Here is a 25058-nt window from a genome sequence, read left to right on the forward strand (position 1 = left end):
CAATTATATAACACAAAAAAGAAAAATTTAAGGTCAAAATTAAATAACAAAGACTTTAAATATTCAAAATGTAACACTTTTAGTGGGACGGAGGAGTACTAATTTTGTCAAGGACAAACCCATTGAAACAAGATACATCTAAATATTTCAATGAATACTACTTCTAAAAAAGGATGGAAAAGAGCCCAGTGAGTAGGATTTCTCTTTCAAATTTCTAAAAAATGAATCCTTTTATAAGTTAGTTGCAGAAAGAGGAAAAAAATAGGTGGAATAGAAAGAGAGTGGTTGTAATGACTCTTTCATCAATAACTAATTAATCACAAGTACTTGCATGTATCCCATCAAAAATAATCTTCACCTCCGAACCACTAATCTCATACGCCAATAAGAACAACAAGGCACAATCCTTGCATGAGAGTTTTAAGGAAATAAGATGTAGACAGTTTTTCCTTTACCCAGAGATAGAGAGATTACTTTCATAAAGACATCTGGCTAAATCAATAATTTCATACAAGATCTCCAATACATTATTAACCAACATCTCCAATCATCTGCATCAATTGTTTCAAATTAATGTGACTTGAACCCACAATTTATTGAGTGTTCAAGTCATTCAGTACCATTAAAACAAGTTTCATCCTAATTGTTGCCTAACTTTATTACGCATTAAAACGACCTAGCAAGTGATGAATCTTGATTCTCAAGATATAAGTTTTTAGGTGTATTGGTACTTTGTGTTAATTTTTTTTTTTTTTCTTTTCGTAAGTCACATATCAACATTGTCATAATAATTCACACCTTTTGTCCACCATGGGACTATGACCCATACCTTTCGGTACTCATTATTACTCGATGAGGCTGTGTTTGGGTATCTTTACGGAGTAGAAACACGCTTAATTAACGGTGTATACTTATTTACTATCATGCATACACTTATTCACTCAAGTTCTTATAACCATTAAGGGTGAGTAGTAGAGGTACCCATGAATGGTGTTAACTAACCGTTTAAATGGCTTTTCTAAAATTAAGACCTCATATGTTTCATTGTATGAGACATTGCAGAATCAGGATCACAATACAAATGCTTAAATGAGTTAAGACTAAATGTGTAACAAGTTATGAAATGTTGATACTTTAAAGTTCAAACATAATATCAATATTGCAACACAAAGTGATTCGGATTTAAAGGTGAGGATGGTGTTCTCATGACTTTAAAAATCATGTGCTTAACTACACTTTTCATTAAGTCACATCTAACATCATATAGAAAATGAATACCATTATTGATATTTTAACAATCAAATATTATATAAGTTTAAAAATACTACGAGTATATAAATTTAGGAAATGATAACCCGAGCTATAAAACTCTTCGAAGCATCCATAAAATTGATGGATATAAAAGAGTCAACTAATCGGTGACATTAAGAAAAGAAAAAGGAATAAATAAATAAACAAATTATGTGAAGGCATGTAGAAGGATCAAGAAACTTCCTCACTTTCCACATTTGGGTTCCTGGTCGTGAAAGTTCTCGAAGTTGCCAAAACCAAACCTATAAATATCACCCCAATCCGAACATCTCAAACCAGTAACAACACAATTTTTCCAAAAAAGAAATCAATCTTCTAACAACATTACTACAAAATGTCGATCACTCCAAGCATCTTTGGTAGCCGAAGAAGTAGCATTTTTGACCCATTTTCACTCGACCCATTCAAAGGCTTCCCATTTCTATCTCCATCTGATGTTTCAAGGGAAACCTCTGCTTTGGTGAATACACGCGTAGATTGGAAGGAAACGCCGGAGGCTCATGTTTTCAAGGCTGATCTTCCAGGGATCAAAAAAGAGGAAGTTAAAGTTGAGGTTGAAGATGGCAGGGTCTTACAGCTCAGCGGGGAGAGGAACGTCGAAAAAGAAGATAAGAATGATAAATGGCATCGTGTTGAACGTAGCAGTGGCAAGTTTACAAGGAGGTTCATATTGCCGGAGAATGCTAAAATAGATCAGGTGAAAGCAGCCATGGAAAACGGAGTGCTGACAATTACTGTGCCAAAGGAACAAGTGAAGAAGCCTGATGTTAAATCTATTGATATCTCTGGTTAAAAGTAAATGATCTATGTTTTTATGAATTTTAAGTGTGTTAAATCTGTTGAAATGCAATGCAAATTTGGATAATAAACTTTGCTTTTAACAAATAATGTGCTTGTAGTTTCACTTGCGTTTCTCTCTCTACTCTCTCTCTACCCTCTGCTCTCTCCTTCCCAACGGCTCTTTTTCCTGGATCCTTAGATCGGAGACTGGGCGTTTTTGAGATCGAGATCAGGGTTTTTGAGATTGAGAGTTTGAGATCGAGATTATTCCCTTCGGGTTAAAGGTCCCATTACGGTGGATCTAACCATATTTTTTTTTATCATTCTTAGGCCGGAGGTCCCTTCCACCTTGGTGGATCTGGAAGTAGCCTTTCTACCTTTGAGTAGAGGTAAAGTCTGTCTACATCATACCTCCCTCGTACCCCGGCTTTGCCGGGATTGGGTACCATTGCCGTATCTAACCTTTTGACAAAAATAGTACACAGATGTTAGTGTAATTGCATAACACATTTATATGTGATAACATTTCCCCCCGTATAAATATAATTTTTTTTTAAATGGCAGAATAGTCCTACTATTCTCAAACTGCTACACGAATGCATAGGTATCCTGTATACGTATAAGATGGTTCTTTTAGCTCCAATCGGCTGTTAAATTATGTACCTTAAGAACCCTCTTGATAACGCATCATGTAAAGATTCACGGAAAAAAAAAAACACTTGATCTTCAAACTTTAATGCGAAGACAAACCGATTCTAATGGTTGAGGATACATAAAACATTCCAAGAACAATGAAACAAGGGGTGTGTCAATTAAAATGGTTAATCGTAGCAAATTAGTAGTGTTTGACAACGATTAACTATGGCATCTTACAATTTACAACACCAAATGCATATACAGTGTTGTAAATTGGGAATGACATGATTCAACAGTAACGAAAAATCAGAAAACTGGCAAGTTGGTCATTCATATGGGAGCTGCCGCCGATTATCATAGTAGCCTGGTAATCTGAACATATAACAACAAGGCTTCATGAAAAGGTGTTTTGACATTTTTGACAGAAAACTAAAACAGCAGTGTGCTACGTCACAAGCATTTGAGGCTGATCAGGAGATTCTGCATGTGCAAGATTTATATGATTTAGGGTAAACAACAAATAAATTATTTAGGTAAATAAAACAAAAAACCATCATTTTGAAGCCAATCCAGAGCAAAAAGAATGCAAGAGTGAGGTTTTAGCTGACATTTTTTCAGGTCACTACAGACTGAGTAATTGAACAGCCATTTTGCCACATTTTGACACTAATAAAAGCCTAGAAGCAACCTATGTTCACTTGGCCAAAAAATAACAGAATACTGACAGATTTAAGATGGCAAATTTGGATCAGAAGTAGGATGATTGCAACAGATCCCGCAAATTAAGTACTAGCAGTAGCAAATTAACATAAGTAGTATTGTCCTACTTATCCCAGGAAATAACAGAAAACACAAACTCTTGCTTATACAATAGACCCAAATGTCAAAAATATCAAATCATGAAACAAATCTCTGTAAGTTTTACAAACATTTTTACTCCTTAATGCAAAAACTTTACAGTAGACGCCCCACGAGAGGATTTAGCAGGTTTTAAAAACAAATTTCTTACTTTCGGGTTACATTCATTTGTTTTCTCTTGTTGCTTTATTGTAAGCATTTTACCCCATAGAAAGATAAGAAGCAGTTATTTTATTTTTTTGTGAAAACTGGGAATGATGAAGAACTAGACAAAGCCACTTACATTTAATCTGATGGACCATCTATGGTTTCAACCTTCAATGGATCCTGGAAAAAATGGACTTTTGACTTTAGTTAAATAGGGTGTCTAAAGTATCCATAGAAAGAAGCTGTTCGTACAGCCATCTTTAAATTTTGTTTAAAAAAAGTACAGGAAAAGTTTCTTTAGATCAAGATATGTTTGTGGCTATGGACCAACTAAGGAGGAATACAAAAGCTTCACAGCGGGAAGAAGGCAATGGAAGTGATACATGCCTACGGAGTTCCATTGGTGATTGGACAAGGAAAGACAATAGAACTATCACAATAGTATTGCACCATGGATAAAATTGGCTGGAACAAAAGCCCAAAACAGAGTAATCAGGAAGGTGATTAGTAATTACGTAATATACGGAATTACAGATAAGTGTCTGTGATGTGTTAGAGAATCATCTAAAAATCTTATAAGCTTACAAAAATATGTAATAAGCTTGATGGAATCGGAGATGGGTTAACTATATGTGAATATGCGATAACATTTAGGACAGAACACGTACATTCTTGACTAAACAGGTCAAGTAATCAATTGCCTTGCTGAAATGATGAATAGACAAAAATTTATAGTAAAATATAATAGCAACTGCTTCATATGCATTGCAAACAATAATAGAAATTAAAAAAACGGTTATGACATATTTACAAGTTCATAAGGAGGTTAGGTGTACGATCTGTCCTGAATGATAACTACCTCGCAAACTAGAAGGGGGTGTATGTGTTTAGATATGGTACACAGAAGAGGATAACCTCAACTATCTGACATGTATAATATACATGGTTAAAGGTCATGGGTACTATGGGTTTTTACTTTGTAACTGAATTCTTGGGGGCTTCTATATGTTCCTTCGTATATAATTTCAGATAATTGCCCAGTAGTTTTGCTTCTCCGTGGCTTTCTTAAGATAACTAAATCAGAATGAGTTATTTCAGTATGCAAATTCTTTGTCTTTGAGAATGAAATATACCAAACGTGAAAGAGAATTAATGTTGTAACTTTTATGCCTTTTCTATGTACTCAAAGCTGAGGTGAAAAAATCAGAGATCTGGAAGGGTCCATTTATAAAACTAACTTGGAGCGAAGAACCTTTTTTAACTGTTGTAAAACTCACCGAGTAGAGCCGAGTACTCCCCGAGTACTCGCTACAAGGTAAGGTGTTGAGTCGGCCGATTACTCCGAGTACTTCCCGACTTGGCCACTTTGACCCCGGAGTACTCACTGCATACACCCGAGTACTCCCAACTCGCTAGTCAACCGACCTGGAACGATTAACGACTTCCGCAACCTTGCCTTTTTGGCATAGTTGACATAAATTTTGAGCTATACTATATTTGAGTTGTGTGGAAATTTAGATAATGGATAGTCAGGACAAGACAGCATGGGTTAACAGAACGCATGTATAATACAGTGTTTTGACTAGATATGTAACATAGATTTGACTGGGCCTAAATCAACTGAACGTGATTGATGCACTTCGTAACAAAGACTTAAAGAAGAGGCATACACGGAGCCAGCATTAGACTTAAATATTGGATGGGAAGTTTACAAACTAAATCTCGACAAGCATTAAGAAAAAAACTACAAAGAACTGGGTTGAGAAGATAAACTCAATCTGAAAAGAACAAGGATACATTCTCGCGGTACTCAAACAATAGAACATAGGCATTATCGTAGTTATGTATATTATGACAAAAGGGTGAAAGAAGGAAGACGCCAGTTTAGGTATCTCATCTTACTTGCTATCAATTAGAATTTTTTGTGTGAAAAACTGGACAAAAACCAGATCAACCATATCAAAAGGTGATTCAATAAAAAACATTATGGCGTCAAAGGCTAGTTAAAAACCTAGTTACTACTTACCAGTGTCACATGAATATAATTATACTCTGCTAACAGAAAGAAAGGCCAGATATTAAGTTATGCACTTATGCATGACACAGAGCATTCTATAGTGTTCCCTAAATCATCGGAACAAACCAAAAAATCTCACATCTTGCATAATTGCATAGACAAAGCATTGCATGTCAAGGAAATTAATATATGGCCATGTGGTTTCCAGCAAATAAATCTAATCATTTTCCATATTGATACTGACCTTAATAACTTTTGTGTCACAAAAATCTTGCTGGCCTATCGCTCCTATCAGCTGGCTTCAAAATTTGGAAAGAACACATTAAGCTTTCATCAACACTCATCATTGCCCCAGCATTATCAAATTCACCACAATAATTTGGGGCAGAAAATATTGTAACAAGCTGCCTATCAGCAAAGAACTCATACCCATCTTCTACAACCTGTACAAAGAAACGTTGATATTACATCAGGCTCTCTAGAGTACAGCCCGTACAGGTAGCAGTACAGGTGGCAATCTCGACCATTAAACTAGAAATGGGTTGATTAAGAAATTATCTTACCATGGACGTCAAGTAAGCTACAAAAACTCGGTGGAATTGGAAGTGGTAAAATGGGTCAGACGAGCTTAAAAGACCCACAGTGCATTAAATGCGTATAATCTTGGAAAGCGCTTTATTCCAAAAATATAGAACTGTAATCTAGTTTCCATAACTAGATGTACTAAACTTATTTTATCTATAAAATACACGAGAAAGGAAAAAAGTCTGCGCCTCAACCAACCTGACACGAGTTAAAGATTACCTGTTTTGACCTGCAACCATTTTAAGATGTTACCCAACCAGCCTGACCAGCCCTATTTGAAACCTTTAAGTAACAGCATACAATTTTCAATTACCTGATGAGCACGACATATAAGATCCATATCATGCTGCATTAAAAACTCCGCCACCTTATCAGCGCCAAATGTATATGAGACTCCTCGGTCACTCATTCCCCAACCTTTCACATCTCGACTAGGATCTGACCAAAGTAAATCACAAAGCAAACCTGAGTCTGGGATAGTGGTTGGCCGAGGCAAATTTCTTATCTGATCAAGGTTCGTTAGATCAGGAGAGAGACCCCCATGCATGCATAGGATTTTGTCATCAATGAGAGCAGCAGCAGGGAGACAATTGAAACAATCAGTAAAAGTTTTCCAGAGTCGAACATTGAAACGACGTTTACATTCATCATAGAAACCGTATATCCTGTTGATAGAAGCACATTCATGATTGCCTCTCAGAAGGAAAAAGTTTTCGGGATATTTTATTTTGTAGGCAAGCAATAGGCATATTGTCTCTAAACTTTGCTTGCCACGGTCCACATAGTCTCCTAAGAACAAATAATTTGCCTCTGGAGGAAATCCCCCGTATTCAAAAAGCCTCAACAGATCAACATACTGTCCATGAATGTCACCTGTAATGCAGAATGTATAATGAATTATAAACACTGTCTTTACAGAAACATCACGACTCTGCTAATCTGTTTATTCTCTAACAGACAACGTAGATGGTAGAATCACAATACACGTAAATTTAACTGCACCAAAACCATGTAATACACAAAATCTTTGACTACACATCAACAAGCGTGCATGACTAACAACTTATGGTTTCAGATACATAAACTCTGTAGCAAATATCCCCAACATTAGAAAACCGCCAGCACATACAAGTGATGTAAACTTACAGATGGCGGGGGGAGTTTGCAGAATGATGCACCCTACATTTTCTTGACATGTAGCCATGATCAGGCAATCTATGAAAATCCTAATCATAGACTATTCCACCCTCCTCGGTGATAATGTAACTATATAAAACAGGAATACTTAATGCTAACTAAAATAGACCATTTGTTGCACTTCTTTTGGGACAAGGGGTAACTGTTTCTAAGTTCAAGACATGAGGAAAGCAAAAGAATGATATATATTCAAAACTGCATGATTTGATATGTATATGAACCACTTATGAAAGAGAACCCATTATAACATTCAAAATTTACATAAAAAATAGAGTATGCTAGTAGTCCTACATGTAAATTAAATAATTAACCAACTCCAATCTAAGTACTAAGAACTTGTATTACTGTCGATTTCTAAAGGAGAACCCAGATGTGTATTACAGTTCAATAAATAAACACAACACCATGTTTCAGTATACATTATTGTGTCCATTATAACATATTAAGAATTACACACAACTCTACTGATAGAAATCTTTTACCACAATGCCACGACAGCCGAGCTGCTTTAACCTAATAATCACATGCTTATATTAAACCACATTTACAAGTAAACACCCAAACATGGAACGTGAACACTGCCAGACATTATAACCCCAAAGGAATAGCTAACCTAGTGGTTGGGAAACCCTGGTAAAGACCCAAGTTCAATCCCTACAAGCCACAACTAATGGCAGTGTCAGCCTTAAGGCGGCATAACTCAGTTGGTGCTGGAGGACAGGACCATGCAAACACATTCACATTTCCCAGTAAGGGATGGTGCCATCCTTATGGACTAAACATCATCTGTGAGGCAGGCCGTGTGGACTACGGGTGTAATCGAATGAACACTTGCAAGCTATCCAAGATTGACTTAAAAAATACTCTAAAATTTAAATCACGCTTGTACTACATTTGCAAACTACCTAAGTCAAACTTTAAGTGTAAAAACAATCAGTGTGGCCTTACCGAGCTAAATTGAATTTACAATAAAACCGACACTCTAGCTGAATCAAGTCATAGTCCAAAATATCAACTTTTTCTTTAATCTAAGATGAATAGATGATCTTGGCTCAAAAGTATCAATGAACTAATCGATCCTAGCTAAAACATAAAGCCTCGAGACGAGTATGTTACAAGTTTTTTAAATCAGTCAAGCTCAGGGTGTCTACTCGACCTGGCTCGATTACCCCCCGAACAAGACACCATTTCCAGTTATCAATATTTTAATCTCCGAACATTATTAGAAGTTATCGATAAGTGAATAAATAACATCCTAGATTAAATTAAAGCATACATATACATATACATATATAGATATAAACAAACATATTAAAGCATAAATTAACAAAAATAAATAAATAACATCATTATGTTAATAAACAATAACATGATAATAATAATGAAATATACCGCATAGCTTAATAGGAGCTTCAAGTTCTAACAAATTAGGTTGTTGAAGAAATATCTCACGAGAGACGGTACAGAGCTGCCGGATCTCAGATTCCGATAACTGTACCTGCCGGACCGCCCTTACCTGCCGGAACTCTAACAACCGGTTTATTATATCATCAAGTAATGCCGGTTCTATCCCCTGCCCATTTTGAGCCATTAATATTATTTTATTATATAAATAAAATAAGAATCTCAAAAATCTATATCTATCAGTATATAATATATAATATATATAAAATATAAATGAATAAGTTTATATATGAAAAAGGTGACTGAAATTCCGATGGGAGGCGGAGGTGCCTAATGAAGGGAAAATGTGGGAGGACGATGAATCCGTTGCGTTTGTTTCAATATTATTATTATTATTATTGTCACAACAACAATAACATGAACCAATCGGGTATGGATACCCAAACTATTTTTTTTATTTATGGTAGCTAACATTTATTCAAAATATTAAAATATTGATACGTGAGAGATTTTTTATTTACATTAGATGCATAACAACCATATATTCACTTTTTTCTCTTATTATATTACGTATCTTATATCATGTGTGTATTATTTTGTCATTTTATTGATTGAAGTTTAAGTGGTGGATTTTAAATATGTGAATAATGAAATGAAATCTAAGGTTTTAATTTTATTATTATTTAATTGTGGTTTATTTTGTGCTTTTTCTTAAAAGAACGTTTGTATCAAATATAAGAATATGTAGGTATTCAAAAATTTTAATATTGTTTATGATGATATACGACTAAGGTTAAAAGGTTAATTTGGGTATCTACTTTTGCTTCTATGGTTAAAAGGGTTAATAGCAATATTTTTCATGTAAATCAACATAACTTCTTACAATTATATTTTGTTTAGTTTATAGTTTATGAATCTCTTACAATAGATATAGAATTGGACTATACGTCACATTGGTCATAAGATTGGTTTATGTCTCAATTGGTTAAACCTGATGAGGACAACCAAACCTTCATCTTAATCTTATTTTTTATTATTATTTTTTTTTTTACATGAGTTATTTGAAAACAATATGGTTATTTTATATTGACTATCTGTATACATTGATATAAAAACATGTGTATGTATATGTCGTTATGCTTGCATTCTTTATACGTTTTTATACTTAAATACCGTCTACATGTAGTTTTTTTTTCCTTTCGATTGCAATTATACGTATGTGTATTCATATACCCACACAAACATACCAACAATTTAGCATGTTACTCGCTTTTTTGCTACTCAAATGTCTTTTCATTCATGTGTAGATTTATGACGAGTATTTATATTATCTTTCTTACCCTATCGTAAAGATTTAAAAAATAATTAACATACACTTGAGACTTACCTGCCCAACGTTCACGACAAATAGTACTGGTAGTTCATGTAAAATTAATTACCGTGAGTTAGTATAAATAATTTTTTTTAAAAATGATGACTAATCTAACTCGTCAGAGGCATCCTGGGTTTTACCTAAGGTGTTCGATCCTTAGGGATGACAAGTATTAGGGTTTATTCCTTCGAATACTTGTAACGGTCCATGATCAACATTTTGTTGTGTAGGGTATGTGTAAAGATTCACCTTTATATGGCGATGTTTCCCAAATATCACATACCGACCGAATGTTTGAAAAAAAAATGTGTTAGGGTAAAATTATTATACTTTTCATATATAAAAGTTAGGAAATCTAATTAACCTTTTAACTATTGGGGTAAATTAAAGTCGTAATTAACATCTTCCTACATATCCATCCAAACCATACCGAAGAGAAAATTAATCGAAGACGACCTAAAAATGAAGAAAGAAGAGACGGTGAAGTTGATAAGCGCAGAAGGATTCGAATTCGTAATCGATAAGAATGCCGCCATGGTCTCTCAAACTATTCGTAATATGCTCACTTCCCCTGGTAATTCCCCCCTTTTTCTAACCCTAACTCTAATTTTATTCAGATTAATTAATCTAATCTAATCTCCAATTTAATTAATTTAATTTTGTTTCATTAAGGTGGTTTTGCTGAAACTGAACATAGAGAAGTTACCTTTCCAGAAATAAGCACAACTATTTTGGAGAAAATTTGTCAGTACTTTTATTGGTCTCTTCAATATGCCAGGTTTCTTCCTTTTTTTAATCTTTATGATTTATGTATTTTTTTTTTAAAAGTTATAATCTTTTTTAAGTTGAATTGATTCGAAACTCGAAAAAGCGTGTTCTGGAGTGTTAATTGAAGAATAGAATGATGGATATAGTTTTCAGATGTAGCTCCGGAGCTATAGAGATGTTTTATTTGAAACATTATATGTATTTTGACTGTTGCGTGGGTTGTGCGTTGAGATATAGCTATTTATCGATTAGTGATTGTCTCCGTCGATTTTATTGAGCTCTGACGTCGGAGATTTCGTAGCCGTTTATTATCTTGGTATTAAAAGGCGTTACTTTTAGGTTATATCCTAGGTGATAAGGGTGTGAAACTGTGAATGTCTCACGTAGGCAAGATTGCTATTTTTATTAGAGAAATAGTTTTGATATCCTAGTGCAATAGTGCCCCACGGATAAAATTATATTTTATCTGATGAAAGGAGTAACCAAAGCAGGGAGAACTAGATATCTTTCCATTTGACGTATGTTAAACTTTATTCTGTATGATATTGATACTATATACATTTGAAGACAATTGTTATGCAGTTGCTGACTTGCGAACACCAACACATATAGTAGTTTTGTTGGATCTTCTTTTGATTTCTAGGTGAGGCAATAAGTGCTAAACATAAAACTAAGACAAACAATAGTTATTGGTCGTAAACTTAGAAACTTATTTTGAGTAAAACATGTTAACTCAAAGATTGTTGATTTGGGGTAAACTTGCAAGCTTTAATGCCCATCGTCATAGAATAAGTGTAACAGTTTCTATTGGGGATGTTATTATGATAATTTTTCTCTCTCCGTAGATTAATTTTGGTTCACAAGTTTCCCCCTTTATGTTCTTATTGAGTGGTATATTAGACATCTATTTCGATAGTCCAAATGCTCATATTACACTATGTATCAAGCCAAATCAGGTGTTGTGTTTTTATGACTAGTCAAATGGTCCCATTAAACTATGAGCCAACTGCCAAGTCAATTATGTTTTTGTGAGGTAAGGAGGCTATTGCTTGTAACAAAGCAACTTGCTTTGTTACTCTCCTGTGTGTTATTAACGGAAAAAAATGAAAACTGCATATGTTTCTAAAAAAGGTAGTTCCACTCTATGAAGTATATCATATAATTAAAATTAAATAACATGGCATGATTATTTTCTTAAAGCAAAATGGAAATTGGACAACCTATCGTGTCACATTATGAATTAACTTAATCAGATGGTGAGTTAGGTGCTAATGTGCTATACAAAACAAACTAGTTGTCTTCTTTTCATATTATTCTTAGCCGATCCGTTTTTACTTGATCATGTTTGTCATTTAAACTTTAACATCACAGTGGGAAGGAGACTGAATTCCACATTGAACCTGAGCTGACACTGGAACTGATGATGGCTGCAAATTATCTGCATACTTGACGCATCTCTTCATAAGCAGCATCTTGGTATTGACCTTTTTACCCTTTCTCTAATAACTCACAAACAATATGATACGTGCCCGGAAATCTGCCATTGTCTAGGTTTTGTGCACTTACCCCTTTCCATTTACCCATACAAGGGTGCATGGCAAGATATTTCACTAGGGGTGGCAAAATGAATCTATTCTGTAGGTTAGGTAACACATCAGGAACAGCTATTATTTTGGTACAAATCAAAATGGGTCTGTCCTGGATGGCCTCAGACATTTTTCTCCAGCTCCTATAATTTCAGTATGAACACCAAGTGTGGAATATGATTCGTTGAATTCAAAGTTTATACTATTACAATAACGATCCAGTTTTTGTGAGTAAAATGATTAAGGAGGGCCGAGGTTTTATGCACTAAAAGTATATCTTGGGCAAAGTTTTGATCTGTTTGAGTCTTTTAACCTATTTGGCAGTGTCTTTATAAGCTGATTTTACTTTATCCAGTGACCCGTTACATAAAATACAATTTGAAAAGAGATATTCATAAGTAAATGGGTAATTGCCACCTATAGAATTCACAAGACCACGATTAGGACAAAGTTTCTTACTGATACATTATACATGCACAATATAAAGGTATGTGGACATGTCAATACATACATTCTTTGGTGTGGAACATGACTCATTTTCGTGTGATAACATATGATCTGAATCAACTGATTACCTTTGTTCCATTTTTGGTCATTATTGTTAGATCAGGGATGCTCGAGGACTTTTCTTGGTCATTGTGAAGATCAAAGTGCTGTTGGAGCTGTGCATATGTAATATTTATCAATTCATCTAAGCAGTGTTAGGAAATGAGTCCATAAACATAGAAAACTGTATGTTTTCTTATATGTTTACTTTTTATTTGGCTTGTGAATATTGAATAATTTAATAAAGTAGTAGTAGTATATTTTGTGGCTAGAACACTTTGTTTTCGAGTTCATGAGACTCTTCCTTATTTTTTTCTTTAATTATTATTATTATTTTTTATTTTTTTTTTTGAGAAACATAAACACGACCCTTTGATAAGTCTTAATAAGAAACTACTGAGATTAAATAGTGACTGATGAATGACAGAGAAGTGATTTAAGTGAAATATGCTAGTGGTTGCAGCATCAACAGGCTATGCAGTATCAGATTCAATTTCAGTCATAACCCAGATTGAACAGGAAACCGCAAGTGTTGAAAACCTTGAACTGGATAGTGGACAAAAAGGTTTTGGTTTCTTATCATGCTTTTACGTTTAGCAATAGTTCGGTTGTAAACTGGACGACAAACTGGTTTTGTGAAAGATATTACCTTGCAAGATAGTACCATCACTTGTTTGGTAGTTTGGTGTCTTGCGAAATATGGAACATCGTTTTTACAGGTTAAATGTTTTTAGTAGTTCTTCACGACTTCATATCTACCATAGACTTTTTGAACAATAAGCTCGGCATAGTCATCAATTTTCTTATTAATACTTTTTTTTTTTCCTTTTTCCATGAATGGCATATTATTCTAGTCATATTCTTATACAACACGAAAGCAGCAAGGTTGGACTGCCTCTAGAGACAGAGGTCATAGGTTTTATCCTCATCCCTTGCAAGGCCGGAGGTCCTTTTCTATCTTTAGATAGAACCTGAAAGCAGCCTCTCTACACCGTCGTGGTAGGGGTAAGACTGTCTACATTTTAACCTCCCACATACACCGTCGAGGTATTAGGACCCAAAACCCGTGAAAGACGGCATTGGGTGTTACTTACTTACTTACTATTCTTATACAACACGAATGTTTAGTATAAAACCTCTTGGAAAAACCCTTATTAATTCACCCCATACATGTGGAAAATAAGACTCTGGATTCTTTCAACTCAGAAATCTAAACAATGGTCTACTAATTCAATCTTGATGAAACGAATGAAAATTGTATTAGAAGAAGGATTTAGGTACTCACTTGTTGCCACGAAAATATTTTCTATATCCTAAAAAGTAGTTCATTGGAAACGGAAAGTAGTTATATTAACGCAATTAAGGTACTTTGTTTTGGAATATGTATGAAAAATATATATATATATATATATATTGGATCTCAATGGTCTATTGGTCCATGCTCACAAGTATAATAGTACAGGGAAGATATGCGGTCTTTGGAAAATATAGAAAGTCCACTTCAACATATTTTGAATCTAAAACATTGATTTTGACTAAAAGTGATGTTTATACATAAAACATTACATTTCCACATTTTAAACTAGACTATGACAATTTATAGATTATTATGTTTTTCCCAGAGATTTTGAAGTCCACTAATTTAAAGAAAGCTTTGTAACCACATCAATCATATCATATCAGATTAATAGTTGGTTGTGACATTGGTAGAGACGTTAACACATGTTTGCTTGTATAACTTTTACATAATAATGATATAATTTATCTAAGCAAGGCAAATGAATGGAGGAGCACAAATGCTAGGCTACGCTTGAAAGAATGCATACACCACGACTAATGGTTTAAAAAGAACGAAGTACATAGAAAACAGTACATGTTAATTTCTTTTCTTTTCAAATTATTATTTGTTGTCGTCTTCATTGACACGAGTAATTTCTTGTTGGGAAATTTCTGAACGAGACATCTGTCATTACTCGTTGTGGAGCTGGTGACATAGCCTAGATGTGACAACGAAATGATTGTGAGGTTCGGCAAGTGTTTTGACATACGTAATTAAGTTGTGTGATTCAGTAAAAAGCTGGCCTTATAACTTGAATCCAATATAGCTTAGTAGCTTACACAAGTTTACTTAACTGTGTTACTCAATGTGCAAGTGATGTTAGAGATTTATTTATGACTTTTAATAATTTTAATGTGTGTTCTTTTCGGTATGGTTCTACACATATAGTCGCAAACTTGTTCAACACATAGTGAGGAACTTTCTATATAATCTAAGTTTTTTGGCAACATTACATCTAAATAAAGAACAAACAAAAAAATCTTTATTAACATTTATGTTGTAGTCAAAGTTTTTGGCCTTGCAAGTGATTAAGTTAATTGATCATTGTTTATAGCTCTACTTTTTCTACATTATCTAAACATAAACAAGAGATTAGACCCCGCTTTTTTTTTTACTTAATAGACTTAATAATTAAGAAATTTAATGTATTAAATCAAATTTCATGTTTTTTTTTTACTTAATAAACAAAAATAACCATCAATTACCTATTTTTTATTTAATACATTCAACCACAATTTATAAATTCACATTTAATGACTAAAAAAGAACAGGCCCTTAATGAACTTATTCATAATAAATAGTTTATAATGACGTCTAAACCATTAAAATCTTCATGTTATTGAAAGACGCTTGGTATCCCGACTATGATTTTAGTAACTCGACCAGATTATTAATGACAGGGGCCCGCTTTTTACTCTTATCATATATACCATTATAGACATGGGGACTCACACTTTTTGGTTAGGATACCAAAAAGTGTGGTTGGGATACCATTGTGTATTGAAATCTAGTGCATATATCTGTATCCAGTCAAGATTCAAGATGCACACCATTTCATTTCAATTGGGTCCACTACCTTGTGAATAATTAAACATTTTCAGTCTTATCCATTTTACTTCGAAATTGATATTTATGTCAATATTTTGATTATTTTATGATACATGTGCAGTGATTTATGTTATGAATCAATGGTATATTGGACATGAGTGGAGGTTATTTTGCTCGACTCTTTTAGTTTGTCACAATCTTTTTATCTTTAATAAATAATTACAATCTTTTTTTTCCAAATAAATAAATCAAAAACCAGCTTTTGTTTATCAAACGGTTGAAACTAGCTAGATTAAAATCCGGTTCAAGATATCGGCAATTTTATGGAAAAAAAAACCTAATTAAACCTGTCGACCGATTCATTGATTCCTTTGAAACAATATGCATTTTCTCAAAAGTCTGTTTCACACGTCATTTTTGCATGTATTGGTATGTCACGTCACGTGCCATGCACGAGGCATTTATTTCTAGTTGTATTTTATGAATGAATCTATTCTGATGTCAAACATAAATCGTCAAACGATGTGTTGTTCATATGAATCAAAGACACATACATATACATATCCTATATATGTATCTATATTCATGTTTGTACATTCATATGAATAAATAAATGAATCATATCCACGTGCTCTGTTCTCACTTATATCTTGTACTTCTATTTTGTCTCTATCTATTTTCTATATTCTCTATATATAATATACATATACATCCTCTGTAAATCTTATCCACCGGTTCATTTGTTTGATTAATTAATTTTTATTTCATTCCTCTGTTTTTTTCTTCCAACAAAACAACTCTTTCCATTAATGGAAACCAACAATAACAATCTTCAATCCATTTCCTCTCAATTACCTCCTCCGCCGTCACCATCACCGTCGTATTCATCATTCACCGCCGAACTTTTTGGTGACAATGACTCACATCCCTCCTCCGGAATGTTTTCATCCATTTTTCCACCTCCATCCACGGTAACTTTTATTCATCTAATCCTAGTTTGCATTTTTTATAATTAATTGTTGATTAATTTTGTGTGGGTTTTTGTTACTTTTCTCATATATTATCTTTACAAAGGATCTTAGTTTTAAACCCCATTATTAGATATAATCTTGTACTTTGTTATTATTTATATCCCTTGGCTACATGTGTGTTCTGTTTTATATATTTGTAATTATGATTATTGTTTAAGGAATAATGGTATGAGATTTATAGTCAAATCATGTATAGATAATCAATATAAGGGTCAAACATACAAACATTTGCATGATAATTGAGTATTTCATTTAAATAACTTCTACCATCGATCATAAATTATCAAATTTTAATTAGCTGTTTTGTATCTTGATGTGATGTGCTGGCTTTTAAATCGTACTGTATGATTTTTAAAAGACCAACATACTCGTATTAAATTGAGTTTAATGAAGTCCATATTTTATAGAATCAGAAAATTTATTCATATAGTATTGCAGATGTAAACTTTAGATTCATAATGATCATTAAATTAGTCATTCTGGACATTAGGAAATCTGGGTCCATTAAATGTACGTTAGTATAGCTCCGCAACACATATTAAGAAAACTCTACTTATAATTATATTTTTTTGGAAAGACGTGTTTCGAATCACAATTTCAGCTCACGGTTACAGGGGTGAGTGCCACTCGGTGTAGACTAGGTTGTCTTTCCCGCCAATTAGTTCGATCTGAACTTAATCACATTCATTAATGAACAAATCTATAAGTACTTCTCAAAGATACTAATTATTTGCAGGTGTGATGAAGTTCATATACTTGCATAATTTGATCACATTATTAAATGCATAGATGATATAAGATAAAGGTATCAAAGTGTGATTTTTATGAATTCCCTTTATCTGTTTAGGTACTGGCAAGAGATACAAACTCTTCGCAGTTCACCGGAGTTATGCAAGAAGAGACACCGGGGAGAAAGGTTTGGACTACCACCCAGGGAACTTCAGGTTGGCATCTCTTTCTTTTTTTCATAGTGATTAAAAAAATTTATATACTTATAGTGTAGTTTTATTCATTGATGATTATGGTAAGATCCAACCAAACAAAACCCTAAAAAAGTTAGTAAAGGAAGATTTGGAAGATTTAAAGTCGTAGTAAAGGAAGATTTGGAAGATTTAAAGTCGGATCTTGGCAACTCTCTCTCTCAAGCGGATCCTGGAGGATTGGATAAGATTTATGTATTTCCGAAACCTATAAAAATTAGAAAACAACCTAGGATCGGAACTGGTAGACAGAGAGCCAAAGTCAAATCTTCAAAACCTCGCAGAAGAGCTTTTCATGGAAGTCTGATCTTTAAATAAGCTAAGTGTAAATATACGCACATATTATATATATATATATATATATGTAACCAAAGCTAAGGATCGGATCCTAGAAAGAAATTGAAAGATCGGATCCTCAACAGAGCCAAAGTCGAATCTTCAAACCCTAATTATATATCTATATATATATATATATATATATATATGTATAACCAAGACTAAAGATTGGATCCTAGAGAAAGGAAGATCGGAACATAAGGAAAGGAATAAGAGCCTAATTGATACATATGTACGTATATATGTATATGGAAATAGAGGAAATCGGATCCTATAAGATCAAGAAAGGTGAGCGCAAAAGATCTCTCTCTCTCTAGCGGATCCTAGAAAGGAAGTTGGAGAGAGAGAGTCAATGTCGGATCCTAGGAAGAAATAGAAGAAGTCGGATTTTAGAGGTTCTGCAATCGAGACTTAGAAGGGAACTCACCTCATAATCGGCTCACAAGAGAGGAAATTTAGCTAATATATATATGTATATTCGTACATATATATATATATAATTGCAATAAAAATATATAAAGGAGAACTCCAAGTCTCACCTCTCAAGGTGGATAAAGGGAGAAGGTTAAACCTTACCTGATCCAACCTTAACTAAATCCTTGGATGGGATTAAATGGAACCATTCCTATTCTAAATAGGATAAATACTATCATATTTATATTTACCAAAGGCGGCGATAACGCACCTTGTTCTTACACGTGGCTTACTAACGTACTCCAGGACATTCTAAACCTAGTAGTGTCATGATGAGTACTGGGCCAGGGCCCATTACTAATATGGCCCAAATTATGAGGAAACTCTAATCTGACAGCCTATAAATATCTCCCATTATTGGTTGTCAGACATTCACTATTAATTCAATACACACACTTTATAATATTCTCTGCAACTACAGAGAATATACAGCAGCAGTACATTCATATTCATCAACATCCATCATCAATCAAGCATCATATCAAAATCATATTACATCCATATCCTCCATAGATCGATATATCTCTATGGGAAAATCATCTTACACCTTAGATTCGTCAAGAATTTATTAGGTTTGCACTCTTGTTTGAGGAGATCTTGATGATTTTCGTGGTTAAACCCTCCTTGTAATTGAGCTTTTCATTCTCATGCTCAAACATTCATCACTCATGATCACTAGAGTTTAAAAGTATCTTTTTACCTATTGTAGTATGGTTGGTTTATGAGAAAAATAAGATCATAACAATTTCATTTATGTAATTTTAGCAATGAGACTTCCCTGGATTACTGTAATAAACGAAACCAGTAGGCCTTAGGCCTTGGGGATCCTAGGTGTGTGTTGACAGTTGACTCATTGTATGTCTGTCTGGCCCCTAAATATTTAGCTATGGTCATCAATATTTAAGGCTAAATGATAATACAATTAACACTTCTGACCTTCTGCTATATATTTTTGAGCAGCGGAAAATGTAGCTAAGAATGTGGCGAGTGCAAAAAGTAGTATAAAGAACTTGGAGAGAAGGTCAGTCTTTCAGGAAAGGCTCGAGCCTTCTCCCTTAAGTTCATCTTTATACTATGGTGGACAAGAAGATATGTATGTCTGTTCTTCAAGTAACACATCTTCACAAGCATACCCTAAGGTGAGTAGAGTTCATTTATCTACTACTCCATTAAGAAATAAAACGAGTCGATTGGATGAGCTCAACGTTTTGTTTCATGCTTTTAGTACAAGAAAGTGGATGGAAAAGATGATCCTAATTATTTGCACAGTGCTTCTCGAGGAAATTGGTGGCAAGGTAAATTGTGACGTTTCCTGAGTATAAATGTTAGCCGCTTTCATGATGACATCCTAAATCATGTAATTGATGCAGGGTCGCTATATTATTAAAACGGTGCCCCTTTTTAGAAAACACCATGAATTCTCCAGCTATTAACTAAGGTATCTTCTACTTAATCATTGTGGAATTCCATACTATCGCCATTGTTGTTCAAAAGTATAGGCACCAAAATGGGTAGGTTGGAGAGATCGGGTAAGCGGTCAAATGGGTAATTGGTTGTTTGGGTCAATACAGGTTGGAAACACTTTCTAATTAGCTGATTTGTAATAATTTTGTTACAGATGCTTACAAGTATATAAAATTAGACCGATGATCTAGGCTTTTGAGTAAACAGTGTAACAGTTTGTATGAATTAAAAATTCCCTTTGGGCAACTTTCCTTCATTTTAGTTGTTTGTGTTTGGCTTTTTCCCCGTTGACCCATTCTACCGGTTAGATTAACCTCAAGCGGGCTGTGCAGGATTCAAAAGCATTTTTTTTTCAACTTCACATTGCATTTACCATTCTTCTCCATTTTGGGCGTCGTACATGAATTCTCGTTTCGAAGTAAATAATACTAGAGCCATTCCCAAACAAAAAGTAAATTATACCACAATCAGATCTTCATTTCTTTTGAATATAGAGTGAAATTGTTATGTTGCAACTTTGATTTTATTTTTCCTTCTCATTTTTGTAGATATAATTAGTAATAATCCATGTTGCTGGTGATGTTGATTTGCAGGAAATTCATGAAGTCTTTATAGAAGTTGAAGTTTTTGTTGATATATAAGCAGTATTCTCTTCACAGTCTCACCTCGCCCTTTCTCCTTTTGTTTTCCAATCTGCATAACAAACGTTTTTGGGACTTTTGGTATATGTTATTCAGGTTTTTCATATAAATAAAAGCTTTGTTCTTATGCCTATTAACAACAAAAAAAATTATAGTTCTGTGCCATAATCAATGATGCAAATTGTGAGGAAAATCATACATTATATGTCCTTGTCTATACATAAATGTGCATCCTACTCCAGTCTCCTAATCCCCTCTAGTCTTTTTTTTTGAACTGTTGAAGTTGGGTCGGTTCCCCTGTCGTGTGCCAAAACCATCAAGCGGCTAATATTTGCAGTAATCTTGGTTCTTTTTATCATTTGAGAGGCATAGAAATAGTCTTTCATATGCAGCTGCCATTTTTGTTGCAGTAAAAAGCTTTATGCCTCTTTCTCTAGCCACCTTGCCCTTCTGCTCCAAAACTACTCTCCCGTCTTGCCAGACCTCATAAAGACACTTTTTGAGTGAATCTATGGTAGGTGAAAATGTATACCCATGTTCCTTTCCCACGATTACTGAGCCTGTGATGCTAGCAAGCTTTGTAGCCATCAACGGTTTGCCAGAGAGAACAGCTTCTAACAAAGTGTGATCCAATCCTTGAGCCCGAATAGTTGGGTTCACAAAGATGTCGATAGCATTGTAGAATCTAGCCAGTTGACCCTGTTGTAGAGGACCCAAAACGAGCAAGTTAGGTCCCAGATCCTTATATCTAGTACCCCATGGACCATCACCGGCAACTAGAACCATTACGGTTTCCTTAAAAGTTGAGTTCTCAAGAAATATCTGCTTTAGAGCTTCAAACATTAAAGGGTGTCCTTTATCTTTAACCAGTCTACCCGCCATTCCTAAAATTAATGATTTTGATGGCGGGATTCTGAAATTTGACCTAAAGTCTTGACCCTTTTCGTCATCAGGTTTGAAAACTTCTTCATCTACACCATTGAGTATAACATGAACTCTGTTATCTGGGATCATGTAGATCCTTTTCAAGATATCCCCAACATGATCACTTGTAGCCACGTGGTGGGCGTATTTTTGGAAGAATTTAATCTCTTCAACTACTTTCGGACCTCTTTCAGTCAACTGGTTGGCTTGGCTCTCATTGTGTTCTCTCAAGAGTTCTTGAATTATATCCGTATGTATGGACTCATATGCGATTCCATGCCAAGAAACCGCCAAATTTGAGACATTTTTGGACCGAGTATGCCTTAGGCTTACACTCTCTGTGTGAACTACATCAAACGGTCTCTCTGTCAAGTTTTGAGCTAGGAATTGTTCCCAAACCACAGCTTGATCGAGATAACCTGCAGCCGTGGGTTTTGAGAGGTGGAAATGTAAATTCTCGAAAGAATATTTTGGGAATGAAAAGTTAGAAGAGGTAGCGGTGAAGACATGAAGCTCATGACCTCGTTTAGCCAAAGCAAGGTGAAGTGTTAAAGCATGTCGCTCTAGCCCACCGGCATGGTGCCTGTCGGGCCATTTCTTGACAAAGAGGGCAATTTTTAGGAGTTTTGAAGGCGGGTCAGAGGGGAATGAAAGATGGTTCCACGCTAATGGGAACGTTAGGAGATCAATGGGGTGGTTTGGGCTCAACCCCGTTCCCATTCCAGTTCCCACCTCCAGTCTTTGATCACGGAAGTAGAACGGTAGAGAGGAATGAGACCAATGGAGTAACGAAATTGATGAGAGAATTGAGAGGAGGACTATAAGAGTACAGAAACCACGAAAACTGCGAAAGCACGACTTCATGGAGAAATATGCTGTGCAAGATTAAGATTTTGTACTAATTATATACTCTACAGATAAAGTATAAAATCTATAGAAAAGGATCAAGTGTACTTGCCACTTGGGTTTAGTGGGAAGGAAGTTTTATTCAAGATCTGGGGTGGGTATTGCACATGGTGGTTAATCAGATCTTAAGCTATAGAATTAGGTTATTAGTTTGACCACTAGGAGGCAAGGATTAAACTAAGATTCAGTCTTTTTAGTGTCAGAATAAGATAATACTCCGAAGTATTATAAACATTATTTTATAAGGGAATTTTAAAAGCAAAGTCCAACCACTCCCTACATGTTTCTGTATTCTTGATTCCTAAAGAATGCAATTTAATACCCAACTTTCCAAAGTTCAGTCATGATCGTTGTCTTTCGTTCCATTCTTCAGATATTTTTGGCATTTGTTTCAAATAAGAAAAACACTTATTAATCTAAAATGCTTCCACCAATATCATCATGGTATATGGTGGAATCTAAAATTGAAAAGTCTTACATTTAAATCTTTGTGTAAGCAAAATGCTTCCAAGAATGGAGACAAGGGATTTTCCCTATATAAGTTTCGAGTTTGGTATATAAAGAGGCATGCCGCTGAGCCCAAATTTGCCGTTAAAGAAAAAAGAAAAAAAAAGTCTAAAATACTTCCAAGATGTTTATTTCTTATCATAATATATTCAAGGAGATAGAAAAAATCTTTTTTACAACAAAGTATAGATGACTATTAATGTGTGGCTAGGTGGATGTTGAATGGTGAAGTAATAGTTTTGATTTTCATAGTAGTTTCTAGTATTATAAAAAAACGCTTAAAGTATTAAAAGAGTAGGCGAAGGATAATGAAAATAAAAAAGTTCATAACTTTTGATTTCATTCTTCGTAGATTTTGGCATTTGTTCCAAACAAGAAAAACACTCATCAATCTAAAATGCTTTCAAGATATGTATTTAAGGAGATAGAAAAGAGATATGTTTTTAAAAAAAATAATAGATTACTATCAATGTGGTTAGATGGATGTTAAATGGTGAAGTAAATAGTTTTCAGTAATATAGATAGATGTTAAAGTAATAAAATAGTAGGTGAAGGATATTAAAAACAAGAAAAATCATAAGTTTTTATTTACATTCTCCGTAGAGTTTTTGGCATTTGTTCCAAATAAGAACAACGTTATCAATCTAAAATGCTTTCAAGATATTTATAATTTAAGTAGATGAAAAAAGATCCGTATATTTATGTGATATTCTGACTTTGGATCGTTTTTAAAACGGAGGAAAACAATAACGAACACAGCTTCATATACACAAAAATGTTATAAATCTTGATCTTGGATTAATAACAATTACTATAATAATCAACATACAATATAATAGATAGAAATAGAAAAATGTTGGAGGGAAAAGAAGAATGCATTAGAACAACATAATGTATGTTATAATGGTTAGGGTTAAGACCCTTATATAGATTAGTACAAGGCTTTAATAATAATTTGTACATTTCAAGCATAAAGTGTTTACACATTTACATAATTTTTTAGTATATATATAATGGGATGTTTTAAAGCAGTTGGATCAGTGGTAAACACCCTTGCCTCTGGAGACAGAGGTCATGAGTTCGATTCTCATCCCATACACAAAGTTCGGAGGGCTTTTTCTTTCATTTAGGTGGAAACTGGAAGCAGTCTCTCTACTTAGGTAGAGGTAAGGTCTGCCTACATCTTAATCTCTCTCATACACCATCGAGATATTCCTCCATACACCGTCGAGGTATTGGGGTGACAATGAGCAGTTTCTTTATTTATAATGAGATGTTTGGTTATAAAAGTCCAATTATGGTATTGACTTTTGGCTTTCTATTAGAAAAGGAAACTTTTTATATATTTTTTTTGAAAGGTGCGAATCAATTGCTCGCAATAGGAGATCTAGCTTACGTTGTTTTAATCAGGTCCGCGCTAGAGATCCCCTCACCCTCAATACCTACTAAACCTCCCGAAGTCACGACATTTAATTGGGGCAAAACTCTGTTCCCTCTGCAGGACACAAACCTCTTTCACTGGAGGACTTTTTGTGAAATTCCTTTTAAATGTTTTTCCCATGTCTCGAACTCGAGACCTCTAGCATTTAAAGTTGGTGCTCAACCACTGATCTATAATGGAAAGTACAGAAAACTTTACATTTAACATAAATAAATTGTGGTAATCATTTTGATTGATTATAGTAAAAAGTTATTACCAAG

The 25058-nt window shown here is 34.2% G+C and overlaps 5 protein-coding genes across 7 annotated transcripts; 3 read left to right on the top strand and 2 right to left on the bottom strand.

Moving 5' to 3' along the window:
- Positions 1-1602: 1602 nt before the first annotated feature.
- Positions 1603-2196, top strand: LOC122582232 (17.3 kDa class I heat shock protein-like). The gene has a single exon (XM_043754598.1). It carries the CDS (start codon positions 1646-1648, stop codon positions 2102-2104), a length of 459 nt encoding a protein of 152 aa, XP_043610533.1. The 5' UTR covers positions 1603-1645; the 3' UTR covers positions 2105-2196.
- A 620-nt stretch (positions 2197-2816) lies between these two features.
- LOC122581400 (serine/threonine-protein phosphatase PP1 isozyme 2) lies at positions 2817-9306 on the bottom strand. Its single transcript, XM_043753626.1, has 4 exons — positions 8924-9306; positions 6648-7207; positions 5994-6192; positions 2817-3207 (listed from the first exon to the last, which is right to left on the bottom strand). The coding sequence occupies exons 1-3, from the start codon at positions 9120-9122 to the stop codon at positions 6010-6012; spliced, it is 942 nt and encodes a 313-aa protein (XP_043609561.1). The 5' UTR covers positions 9123-9306; the 3' UTR covers positions 2817-3207; positions 5994-6009.
- Positions 9307-10717: 1411 nt separating this feature from the next.
- On the top strand, positions 10718-13478 carry LOC122582543 (elongin-C). 2 transcript variants are annotated; one of them, XM_043754949.1, is made up of 4 exons: positions 10718-10881; positions 10980-11085; positions 12447-12551; positions 13267-13478. In XM_043754949.1, exons 1-3 carry the CDS (start codon positions 10770-10772, stop codon positions 12523-12525), a joined length of 297 nt encoding a protein of 98 aa, XP_043610884.1. In that variant the 5' UTR covers positions 10718-10769; the 3' UTR covers positions 12526-12551; positions 13267-13478. The 2 variants fall into 2 exon arrangements, with proteins under 2 accessions (XP_043610884.1, XP_043610885.1); XM_043754950.1 differs by having other exon boundaries at positions 13272-13478.
- A 3321-nt stretch (positions 13479-16799) lies between these two features.
- Positions 16800-21213, top strand: LOC122580828. 2 transcript variants are annotated; one of them, XM_043752985.1, is made up of 6 exons: positions 16800-17065; positions 17973-18069; positions 19876-20054; positions 20141-20210; positions 20286-20353; positions 20973-21213. In XM_043752985.1, the coding sequence occupies exons 1-5, from the start codon at positions 16904-16906 to the stop codon at positions 20300-20302; spliced, it is 525 nt and encodes a 174-aa protein (XP_043608920.1). In that variant the 5' UTR covers positions 16800-16903; the 3' UTR covers positions 20303-20353; positions 20973-21213. The 2 variants fall into 2 exon arrangements, with proteins under 2 accessions (XP_043608920.1, XP_043608921.1); XM_043752986.1 differs by lacking the exon at positions 20973-21213 and adding an exon at positions 20712-20909.
- Positions 21214-21279: 66 nt separating this feature from the next.
- Positions 21280-22808, bottom strand: LOC122581541. Its single transcript, XM_043753771.1, has one exon. It carries the CDS (start codon positions 22806-22808, stop codon positions 21345-21347), a length of 1464 nt encoding a protein of 487 aa, XP_043609706.1. The 3' UTR covers positions 21280-21344.
- Positions 22809-25058: the final 2250 nt, after the last annotated feature.

This window comes from Erigeron canadensis, chromosome 9, assembly GCF_010389155.1.
Source record: "Erigeron canadensis isolate Cc75 chromosome 9, C_canadensis_v1, whole genome shotgun sequence".
NCBI lineage: Eukaryota > Viridiplantae > Streptophyta > Magnoliopsida > Asterales > Asteraceae > Erigeron > Erigeron canadensis.

Excerpts from the sequence above, each read along its gene's own strand:
- LOC122582232 (XM_043754598.1), top strand. The coding sequence starts at position 1,646 with ATGTCGATCACTCCAAGCATCTTTGGTAGCCGAAGAAGTAGCATTTTT.
- LOC122581541 (XM_043753771.1), bottom strand. The coding sequence starts at position 22,808 with ATGAAGTCGTGCTTTCGCAGTTTTCGTGGTTTCTGTACTCTTATAGTC.
- LOC122582543 (XM_043754949.1), top strand. The coding sequence starts at position 10,770 with ATGAAGAAAGAAGAGACGGTGAAGTTGATAAGCGCAGAAGGATTCGAA. Across the intron at positions 10,882-10,979 it reads TAATATGCTCACTTCCCCTG|GTGGTTTTGCTGAAACTGAA; the intron begins GTAATTCCCCCC and ends TGTTTCATTAAG. Across the intron at positions 11,086-12,446 it reads TGGTCTCTTCAATATGCCAG|TGGGAAGGAGACTGAATTCC; the intron begins GTTTCTTCCTTT and ends TTAACATCACAG.
- LOC122580828 (XM_043752985.1), top strand. The coding sequence starts at position 16,904 with ATGGAAACCAACAATAACAATCTTCAATCCATTTCCTCTCAATTACCT. Across the intron at positions 17,066-17,972 it reads TTTTTCCACCTCCATCCACG|GTACTGGCAAGAGATACAAA; the intron begins GTAACTTTTATT and ends TTATCTGTTTAG. Across the intron at positions 20,055-20,140 it reads CTTCACAAGCATACCCTAAG|TACAAGAAAGTGGATGGAAA; the intron begins GTGAGTAGAGTT and ends TCATGCTTTTAG.
- LOC122581400 (XM_043753626.1), bottom strand. The coding sequence starts at position 9,122 with ATGGCTCAAAATGGGCAGGGGATAGAACCGGCATTACTTGATGATATA. Across the intron at positions 7,208-8,923 it reads AGCTCCTATTAAGCTATGCG|GTGACATTCATGGACAGTAT; the intron begins GTATATTTCATT and ends TCTGCATTACAG. Across the intron at positions 6,193-6,647 it reads TTATATGTCGTGCTCATCAG|GTTGTAGAAGATGGGTATGA; the intron begins GTAATTGAAAAT and ends TTCTTTGTACAG.